Genomic DNA, 11,171 nt, shown 5'->3' on the forward strand with positions numbered 1-11,171 from the left:
GTGTAAGGCAACAGAAGCGAGTCCACCCTCCTGGCTGAGAAGCCTGCCTGTCGATCTCAACAAAACAAGCCCCACTCTGCCACAGAGAAGAGACGAAAGGTGCTGCTTTACCCCTGGATGTGCAGCCATTGGCGGGGTCAATTTCCTTCCCGTCGACTTTAAATGCCCAGCGGCCTGGAACGTTGACATTTGTGGTCTCCTGGACATTCACGATCTCGGGGGTTCTCGACCCTGGGAGGCTGAAGAAATTGGTGAGGTTTCCACCATTAAATCCGGCCTGGAATACAAAAGGAAGACACCACTTTTGAGCGAATGCATCGCTCCTATTGGTTCACTGACCCAGATACCTTCTTTGGAGAGTTTAGCCCATGTACAATCGAAGAAATCCCTCTCAGAGCTGGATGAGTGGCTGGGGGGGGGCTGTGTCAGCCCAGCAAGGAGCCCCTCCCCCTGAACTCCCAGGAGCCCCCACTCAAGGCATTTGGGCCCCTCTGGTACCCCCCACACCAGGTCACATGTGTCAGGGGTGGACACGGAGTGACCGTCCACCCATGAGATCAGCCAGCTATTCTTTAGCATCTCCACTCAAGGTTGGTACTCTACCACTTGAACCACAGCTCCATTTCCCACTTTATTCTTAGTGGCTCATTGGAGACCAAAATCTCCTGGACTTTCTTCTCAAGGATGGTTTTGAATAGAGACCCGCAGAGGTCAGCTTCCTCAGCAGCCCCTGCCCGCCCCTACCTGAGCCATCACTCCTCCAAGACCCGTCAGTGGGTCACCGCCACTGGCTGTCCCCGTCGTCCAGTTGATTTCGTGGTAATTGAAGAGCGTGAATGTATAGGAGCCATCAGACACCAGGACAGCCTGGAAGGTATTCACCTACAAGACGAGCAGGCTCGTTTCACGACTGGCACAGAGGTCCTGCCCCCCCCCCGGTACCCACACCTGTACCCCTGCAGCTCAGCAACCCAGCCTTCAGGCTCTGCCTCTTCCCTGTACTGCTTCTTGCCTCCAGTGGGAAAGGCGAGATGTGTGGGGTTGCACACCTAAAACAGGAATTGCCTGAGTCTGGCTCACACCTAGTCAGGGACCAGAGCCCAGCCGGGCCTGCCATGATAGGAGATCACCTATAGATGGCAGCATGAGAATAAACTATGGGAAGGAGGGAGCCAGGCTCGGCTGTTCCCAGGGTAGGCTGGGTGGGACGGGATGAGAAGAGGGCAGGAGTGGCAAATGAAATGCTCCTCTGGACCAGGCGCTCTCCGTTCCTGGAAAACGCTGCGGATCGCAACAAGATGTCCTCCCCTTTGAACATGGAAGCTGGGAAGTGAAATTGTTCCTCTCATTGAGCATTTATGAAGTAGTTTCCATCTGTAAAGTCCTAGGAGCTCAGCTGTAGCTCAGACCAATGCTATCTGACAGGGGATGTTTGAACCCATTCCCACCCTATCACGAAGAAAAGCAAAGCGTGAAGTCCATGAGTTCCTGGAAGGTTCAAAGCGACCCGGCCACAGGAAGCACGGGATTGGAGCTGGAGCCCCCAGTCCTCACGGAGGGCAACCTTTCTTATATACGGCCTTAAGTTTCAATCACTTTCCTTACGGACAAAGATGCAATATAAATCCGAACACATCTTGCAGATGGTTCTCAGAGTGAAGCGGTGACAGGCGCACTCCGCCTTCACAAGGTCCCTTTCCTTATTCCCACTCTTCCACGGTGCTAAGTGTGTTCAGGAGAGGAGAGTGAAAGTGGAGCTCGGAGGCCGCTCTCACCTTTCCCTGGTCAAGCCTCCCGCCCTTTGCCCAGCCAAGCCACCTGTACCATCCCAGGAATCAGTGCTGGGAGCCAGGAGGAAGGCTGGAGCGCCTATCCAGTGTAATCAACCTGGAGGACCCTGGAAGCTCCAGATCTCTCCCTTTCAGACAGCCCCAGGGAGGGGCAGGGCGCAAGCAAAGAAAAGCCCTGTTTATAAAAGACTTTCTCCTCCGGCCCCTGCCGACTGCAACCAACAGCGCTGAGATAGAGTGGCCCAGGTACATGGCTTCATTCTTTGGCCCTATTCAACAAAAGTGGGACGCGGAGCGGAGCAAGCAATCAACCCAAGATTACTACAAAGCTCAAGAGACAGAGGCAAAGTCAAGATCACACAAGGACTGAAGTTCATCCTCTCTCAGACGAGAGTTCTCCATCGCACCCCCCCATGTCTTCCACGTACGCTCACACTTTGCGCTCACACACATACTCCACCCCCTGCCCATTCCTCAACATTTGCTTTAAGACCTTTCTGGATCTGCTCGTGTGTGTGTGTGTGTGTGTGTGTGTGTGTGTGTGTGTGTGTGTGTGTGTGTGTGTGCGTGCGTGCGTGCGTGCATGCGTGCATGCATGTGTGTGTGTGGGGGGGGGGTCTTGTTCTGCAAGAATCGCTCTTTGCGTCTGAGGATTTCAACAAGACCTGGAGAGAGTTGAGGACTCTGTCAGCAGACTCTAGTGTGGACTCTGCTCTGCCTCCTTGGAGATTTCAAATCCCTTTTCTTGTCATTTTGAAAGCAGAGCTAAAACTTGTGGAGGGCACATTTTTCTGGGGAATTCAATGATATGCAAAGCAGCCTATTGTAGCCAGGCACTAAACCCTTAGTAAATTATCGATTTTCCTTTCCTTGAAGCAAGCCCATCCCTCCCCTTTTCTATTACACTTTCATGATACTTTCTGGCCCTAAAAATGATCCCCAAAGCCCAGTGTATGGTTGGCTTGACAATGCATTGGGCCTTGGCGGGAAGGACATTTCAAAAGAAGGGACAAACAGACACTTCTACATCTGCAGCTCGGTTTTTCTCCATCGGCATTTTGTTTTGTTTTGTTTTCTCAGGGAGCTCAAAGCACTTAGAGCTGCTCATTGATTGTCATGGAAAAAGATCTCACCTACTTCCGAAGTTCATTCCAAAGTAGAAACCAGGAAAATATCTAAATTATCTTGCCACTTTTATGGCCACTGGTCTTTTGGGAGGAAAAAAAAAGTGGTCAGCATTGGATGGCTATTTCTTCCTTTCTTGACCACTCCGCCCCCACCACCAGACTCTTAAAATTTATGGATTGCTGGCATTCTGTATTCTAACATAGTAAGACATGAGGCTTAAAGAACATAAAACATCACCGGAGGAGTCAGCCATCCATAACGTGACAGGGAGAAACACATGCTTCTTTAGAGGTGATTTCCAGCCAATGAATCTGCTGTTTAAACTCATGCTCTGAGGTGCTCTGGCCAGAAAGTGCTCAAATACCATGTGCTTACTGCATCAGCGTAGCTGCAAATTGCAAGAGCAGCACTTTTTAACCTCTCTCTGACTCTGAGAGTTTCTATTCTACCTTTAAACAACTGACTCATTGCCAAGGAAACTGGAAAACAGATGGAATTAGAACTAAGCCTCAGAAAGAAGAGAGTAGAGGCTCTTTGCTTACTGGGGAATGTCAGTTAAGAGACACATGTCTGCGACTTCAAGTCACAGCCACCCAAACAAGTTGCAGGCTTCCCCGCAAACTCTAGTCCATCCCCCTACACAGAAAGCTGATAATCTCTATGATAATTCCAGTGATCATCTTTCTTATTTGACTTTTATTTCACTGCTCCTTTGGGATTTCAGAGCAGATGTTGAAACTTTATCCATGACATGCTTTAACTGCCCACTCTAATTAACATCAAATACGAATCATTTCAGCCCCGGTCACAATTTTTTTTAAAAAAAAAAAAAGGTGTAACATAATAAAATGAGCCAGGTCATCTGTACTCAAATCTGGTACACTACTTTTTCTATTCGATTTTATAAAGGGGAAGAAAGGGGGAATCGCTCAGGAAGAGAAACACATAAGCCTTGAGTATGAGAGGGAAAAAAAAAACAACTCTTGAGTTCCTCCCTGGGTCCCTACACATGTGACTTGGAATAAGCCTTGCACCCTAATCACTCTATCGCAAATATAATGGTATGTCTCACAAGAACAGGTCAAGAGGCTCTTTTGAAGACGTTGGTAATGGATTGTGACCAGGCTGACTTATCTGAAATATGACAGCTGACGGGACTGGCTTCCTGGGATGCTTCCCTCATTCTGGAAAGTGGGAGGCAAGACCCATTAGTTTAGCTCAAGCAAGCTGACATTCCTCCACTCTCCCAATCAGATTCCTTCCCAGCACGGAAGATGGACAAGCATTAGATGTCAGGGATAGGAAGTGGAAAGTGGAAATTTTGAATGATTACAGGTGTGGTGCTGCTGCCGCCATAAAATGTGACTTCCTCCCACGTCACAATGAAAACCCAAGTGGCAGAGAAGGTTGGCATGTCTTTGAAGTACTTCCTGATGTCCTTGGTGGCTCTTTTCAAGATGACTGGGTCCATTGTTTCTCGGTAATAGATCTCGCCTCGAATTCCGTTGTGCACATCTGCCCAAAATGGAGCAATGAAGGCCCTTCCATCCGTCAGGGGAAAGGACTCTGGTGTAAACTGGCTCACCAGCACATTGAAGGAAACCACACCGTTGTTATTGACCTACAAAAAGGAGAGGGTTGTTGGCACCGCGGATCAGAAATCAGGGCAATTCAGAGTCACACACTAAGCCCTGACATTCACCTAGTGCCATGGATGAAAACAATGGCAAAATTACTGATTAGGAAAACACTAAACACCAGCTGCCATTGTTCAAGTGAGGAGTTCGTTTGTTCCTAGACACGCTCATTGGCTTCCTTTCACTTTCAATTTGTAGCCAGCTTCATTTCTTATTAATAAAGCAGCCTCACTTTCCTGTTCTCTAGACTATCTCTATTTGCATTTATCAGATGCTACTGGTTGCTTGCTCACTAGGCCAGCCTGGGGGTAATGTAGCAATGAAGTCACAGTGCAAAATAGACAGGGAAAACAAGCACACGTGGAAAACAAAGTTCATTTTTCACAATCAAGGAGACTGATAGAAGACCTCGATTTCTGTTTTATGGGAAAAGAAGAATGGCAGATTTCAGAGATGGATCAAATGTCCCTTCACTGGGCTCAGATGTCAGAATGAACTCTCTCCCACTTCTGATGGGCGCAGGATAGCACTGGGGCCTGACCTCAGAGTCTGGGGTGTAATCTCTATCTTCAGAACCCAGCCTCTTGAATCGCTAGGGTTATAGGATGATAGGTGTGAATCACCAGCACCCAGCACCCAACGTAAGTGATGTCACGACCACTTCTGTCCTCAGACCAGAAGGTTCTCACCCCATCCTGGCTCTTATATGTTGATAGCTTACAGCTATATAAAAATTGACACATGAGCAGTTAACGTTGTATATGTAATGAATGAGCTTATGGGGCTTCTTCCTATTTTGTAAATGGCTTAGTAGACTTGTGAATTACAAGTCCTTACTGCAAATCACCAGCCACTACATCCCCTCCATTCACATAGGGGCGGCAAACAACCCTGCAGTTGAAGCACCGGGTGAACCAGCAGCAGACACACCTGTGGTGGGAACACAAGCACTCCAGGATGGAGAAAGTACAGGGACATCTTACTTTCCGTCCGGTCATTTGTCATGCTCCCATCAGCCTCTGAGGGCCCAGACATTAGCAGTGAGGCAAGGGCTCTGTACCTAGACCAACGGCACCCCACCAGGCTTTGGAAACAAGAGTGTGGGATTTGGAAAGAGAAAGATCAGACTGGCGCGAGCCTGCTGTCTTGGAGAAACAGGGAGCAATCCAGAGGCTTACAGGTGGCTAGAAAAATTCAGGGAGCCATTTCCCCTCAAGTAAGTCTGCCCCAAACTAACACCCTGCCCTTTTTGCAAGGGCAAGAGCTGTTTAGGCTCTGTGATGCATTGGAATGTAGAGAAAGAAGAGGAAGTTAACTAGAAATAGTTTTGTTCTGGAGGTGGGAGCCTAAGGCCTCCAGAGCCAAAGTCCAGCACCGCTCATTTCCAACATGCTGTAAACCCTCAGCTATGACACACGACGGGGAAGGCCCTGTGTGAGGACAGCATCCAAGGCTCGCGGAGGCCAGCGCGATGTGCTGTTTTCAGGAGTGAGGGTGTAATTAAAACATAAGGGCTTGCTGGGGAAGTTGGCAATGACCATACGGTTCAGTCCTGTTCTCTACCTAAGATGAGTGGGGGTGTCGGCACCATACAGAGGTTCACTAAAACAGGCTTTCTTCCCCACGCCCTGGGGTGCTGAGTCAGCAGGTTGGGACAGGCCTGGGAAGCAACCTGGCTAATGTGGGTCTGGCTGCAGGTTAGAGCAAATGTTCTGGGAAGGCAATGGGAGAAAGGATGGATTCTGTCTTTGTCCTGTGAGCCAGTCCTGAGGTGAACGTGGGGATGAGGAGAAGGACAGCTGGCAGGGTAGGAAGAGTTGCACTTGCCTCCTCCAGGAGAAGACGCAGAACAAAATGGAATGTCATCTAATCTACATATGCCTCCCTGCATCCATGAAGACCAGAGATAAAGACGGGCTCGGCTGCTCGGAACCGCAGCCTCGCTGGCAGACCACCAAGCAACGCAGACAGGGAGCCAGGATGCAGGCTGTGTGAGAACTCTGACGGTGAACGGGAGCCGTTCCTTAGCACGGGCTAGGCAAGGCACCTACTGCCTTCACTGCAGGCCACCAACGGTGGGCAGTTCCACAAACAACTTCCTACCACAGCTGATCACCCCTCCATGAATGACTTCAAATTGGTAGGCAGGCCAGGCAGAGCAGAGGTGGAAACTTTTCACACTCCCCGAAGGGAGAGGGACAGGGCGCCGCTTGTCTTGTGGCTCGCTGTATCTTCTCATCTTGTGGAGTAGCAGAGATAATGTTCCTGCTGCATCACTTCTGTGTTTAATCACCCACAAGAGCAATTTATGGTGCTGTAGACTCCTCTGCTATGAGCATTAGCCATTAAATATACCTTTGACTTTCTTAATCATAAAACCCATCAGCTCATGAAATCTCAGAACTTGTCATTGTGGCTGCCAATAAATCCTCCCTTCCCAGAGCCCTGGGAAAGGGTACCTAAAATGCTTTCCTTAATGACAAACAAGGGAGAGACAGGCTCGAGGCAGTCCCTGCCTGCCTATCTCTATACTCACATAGACAGTACGGTAAGGAACACCAAAGAAGAAAACCGGGATGGCCAACTTGATCTCAGACGAGCTCCCGTCATCCACTTTAGGCGTTTTGGTGTCATTCTGCCAAAACGGATACATGAGCTCCCTGGGCTGAACTGTCAAAAGAGATGGAGATTAGACATAGGGCACCTGTCTTTTCCATTTGGCAAGCGACCTCCCTCCCACAGACTAAAAGCCAGCCTCTTCGAGTAAGGCTTCAGACGGCCTTTCTCCTCATCGTAAACCTAAGCTACACATACCCGGCACACGATTCTTTTGACTCTGGGGGAGGGGAGACAACACCCAACTTGCTCATTCTCTTGTGTTTGTGCATTTGGTGATGGCTGGCTGCGAGGTGTTGACATCCAGGCTGCTGGGAGTTCTGAGGGCACTGAGAGCCAAGCTAGCCTCTCTCGGTGTGGCATGTGGGGTGGGGAGGGGCAGACAGCCAGGCAGAGAGAAGGTAGCCTTGGCCATGGAACTTGCTCCCAGTCCAAGAACTGGAAGCTCTTCCTGAGAGAGTACCTTCCTCCTGGAGCACAAAGAGCAAAGATACCGGAGCCCAGGGGGCAATCGGCAATTTTGACCCAGGATGAGAAACTGGGTGGGGAGAGTCTTAGTAAGTGGCCTGAGGATGACTTTGAGACAAATCCCAGCGGCTCTCTGCCCAGCTGCTCTATGCATGAAAGGCACTCGTCCTCACACAAATAGACACAACGTCACCTCCTCCTCAGACACCCAGCTTGCTTCTCCAAACTCTCCCAGGCAGCCTCTTCCTCTCAAGAAGAAGCTCAATCAGGTGAAGGAAATGACACCAGGTACCCAGAGTCTAAGTAACCGAGGACATCTGGTCCCACGGTACCTGTGAAGGAATCTCTATTTCAGCAATGCTTGTTTCTGCTACTATCTTTTTCCTCTCCTGAAGGAAAGCAAAGCGATAGAACATCGCCTCCCCCATTTATAAAATTTGTTTGGAGATTTCCAGTGCAGTGGCAAATCTGTCATGGACTCTGGCACCGCTGTTGACGTAGCTGGGAATGCCACACCGAGGGTGAGGCTCCGTGTCACGTCTGCCCTCTCCTGGGGAAAGTGCCTGGGTGGCACTGACGGAGTTGACAGGATGTAGCGGCACTGGCCCAGGGCTGTCCTGCTCCTCTGGGAGGTTTTTAGTGACCAGACAACAGCTCAGGCAAACGAGCACGGAGTGGCCAGGGAGCGGCCCAGCAGCGTCGGGCACAGGGCCAGGCCCCAGCTCTGAAGCCAGGAGCCGAAGGGCTGCTGGAACAGAGAGCTCATCTCTCTCTGCCCGCCAGCATCAGAAGGGAGCTGGGCAAACCTTCTGATCATTTGTCTGTTATAAGCATTGTTTCCCAAGCCCCCAAAGTTTCTAAGAAGCCAACTGAATGTTAACCTGCTAGGGCGCTGGAGCTGCTTAGATCCCCAGAGCCACGGGGCAATGGGCTTGCTGCATCCATCCTTACAATCACCTAACATGCTCTTTACATACTAGTCAAACGTCCCCCATTCCCAGAAAACAAGAGCTTAAAGGAAAAATGCTTTCCAATCCCTATCTCGTCATTAAACCCAGTACTTACTCAACTTGAAGGGTGATAGCTTCCTTGAATTCATAGCAACAAATGGAGTCATGCTATGGGTTTTCCTTCCTGAGGAATTTTTGGGGGAGCCATACCCAAGTAAGAACAAGGGTTCAGGTTTACATGGAATTGTAATCATTTTCATGGAAAGGTTAATGGAGTTTGGGTCTGCATTGCTAATCTGCCTAGGGGGTGGGGAATCAAAACTTCCCATAAAGGACAATGTCCCTAACTTCTCTGTCTGCCCCAGATGAGAGACAACTCCCAGGGCCTTCTCTCTATGAGTGACCCTAGCTAGCAAGTGGCTTGGCACAGGAATCATGGACAGTTTAAAACAACAATAACATTAAAGCCAGGCATGGTGGCTCACAACTGTCATCCTAGCTACTCAGGAGAATGAGATCTGAGAATCATAGTTCAAAGCCAGCCTGGGCACTAAAGGACCTGAGACTCTTTATCTCCATTTAACCTCTAGAAAATGGGAAGTGGGGCTTGGCTCAAGGGTAGGGCTGTAACCTTGACCTGAAGAGCTCAGGGACAGTGCCCAGGCCAAGTTCAAGCCCCATGACCCACAGAATAAATAAATAAATAAATCTCAAGAAGAATAAACACCAGTACACATAATATTGTGAGTGCTCAATATGTATTTGTTGAATTAGAAAGGGCCCTTAGCAAAAGAGAAGGAATTTAAAATATCGTGATTTCCATCTCCGAAGCCATTCTACATATATACAGCATGATCTAGCAAGAGCACCAGAATTAGTACAAGAAAGATGGGCCCTACCATGCCACCGCCGGCTAAAGAATGCACAATAAACTTAACTATGCTTCTAGGAGCCTTTTTCATTAAACAACATGCATTTTCTTGGAGTAGGCATGGGAGGTATTATCATACTACAAATAATGCTATCATTTATATGCTATGACTATTCCAGTCTCCCCAGGCCTGCATGCGCACGGTTTTACAGAGCTGTTCATCTGAGACTTGTAACCACGTGCCAGCTGAACTTACCAAGCAAACCCGAAAGAGAAGGTAAGAGGCTCTGGAATTTTAGTCAGTCATAAAAGTATAAGAGCTGTGTTGACTGTCCCCATCTCCCTTGTCTAAAATCCACAAACACTAGAAGGAAATTTATGTTGCCTTCCACTTACCTGTTCTGGGGGTGACAGAGCAATGTTACACAGAGAAAAGAATTATGGAAGCAGAAGATTTCATCATTTTATTCCACTTGTAGCTTGAGATTTCTGTCCATGTCATACATTTCCTGACACCCAAATCATCAAGATCAAGGCCCTTGAAACTTAGTAAATTTTAGTTAAAAGAAAAAGGTATTCTTTAGAATCTCCAACACCCTTTAAAGACCTGATTTTAATCAATGACTGGACAATGGGTAGTGTGTGTGTGTGTGTGTGTGTGTGTGTGTGTGTGTGTGTGTGTGTGTGCATGCGCATATATTACATATATTAAGGGAAGTAACTAGAATTATTCTGAAGACCTTTTTTGGTAATGAACAAATTATGTTTGAAGTTAAATAATAATAAGCAGGACTGTAAGGGATTATCATTCAGAGTTACTCTATTTTACCCTTGACAAGAGAATTTAATTTACATTTTCTCTTGTTGTATATGTAGACACATGTACACCTGCCCTTACAATTAGGATTTCAACAACAGCATCTCTTTAGAAATTCAGGAGTCTGCTAATCAAGAGCTTTATGGAATTTGGGAAGACTCACCTTGGTGCTGTACAAGTGCGAAGATGAAAGAGACCCAAATTCTAAGCAATGATGAATAATTCATCCTGGAATTTTAAAAAGAAAAAGAAAAAAAATATCCCCAGCTTGCCAGAGTAAACAGAACCCCAGGTGTGCTTGGTGGCAAATCCTGAGACACAGCTGAACCATCCTAGGGCAAATTCACATTACAACATCAGTCATTCTCCTTCAGGATGAGACTCCCTGACGGCTACCAGTCCCCCTCATTCCGACCCTTTGTGAACAGATCGGACCCCTAAAGACTTCCCCGGTCTGGAAGTGCAGTGAGATGATGGGAATGCTCAAAAATCAATGAGAGCGGCAACAAGGCATCCTGTGTGCATCTGAGAGAGTACTGAGAGGTAGCACCTCGCCCTGAGATTCTGTCTGGGTTTCCAGATCAGGAATCCTGTCCTTTGTGAGATCTGGACTTCCTAATTTTCATACTAGACTTTCTATCAATCAGGAGCAAAGAAATATAGGCTAACACTGCATGGGTTTCTCCGGGTCAAGAATTGAGAGGTTCCCATCACTGTGGAGTCAGCCTCCTATTTTACTGACCAGATTCACATGACATCTAAACCTCTGCAATCTAACTGATGTTTGCACACCTAAAGGTTTAACAGCTACGGGTAAGAAAATATAAAACACATCGGGATGTGCTTTATAACAATAGTAGCACACGGTGCACAAGCCAAGTAATTAGTTCCAGC

General features: G+C 48.1%; 1 protein-coding gene across 1 annotated transcript in view; it reads right to left on the reverse strand.

The window, feature by feature from the left end:
* Positions 1-10,504, reverse strand: part of Tecta (tectorin alpha) — a 62,389-nt gene extending 51,885 nt beyond the window's left edge. The window contains exons 1-5 of the mRNA XM_090319314.1: positions 10,441-10,504; positions 7,092-7,225; positions 4,252-4,539; positions 745-882; positions 112-277 (exon numbers count right to left, since the gene is read on the reverse strand). Coding sequence (XP_090175440.1) covers positions 112-277; positions 745-882; positions 4,252-4,539; positions 7,092-7,225; positions 10,441-10,504 — 790 coding nt within the window. The remainder of the gene's footprint in view (positions 1-111; positions 278-744; positions 883-4,251; positions 4,540-7,091; positions 7,226-10,440) is intronic.
* Positions 10,505-11,171: the final 667 nt, after the last annotated feature.

The sequence above is a fragment of the Megascapheus bottae genome, chromosome 27 (assembly GCF_031878675.1).
Source record: "Megascapheus bottae isolate mThoBot1 chromosome 27, mThoBot2.hap1, whole genome shotgun sequence".
NCBI lineage: Eukaryota > Metazoa > Chordata > Mammalia > Rodentia > Geomyidae > Megascapheus > Megascapheus bottae.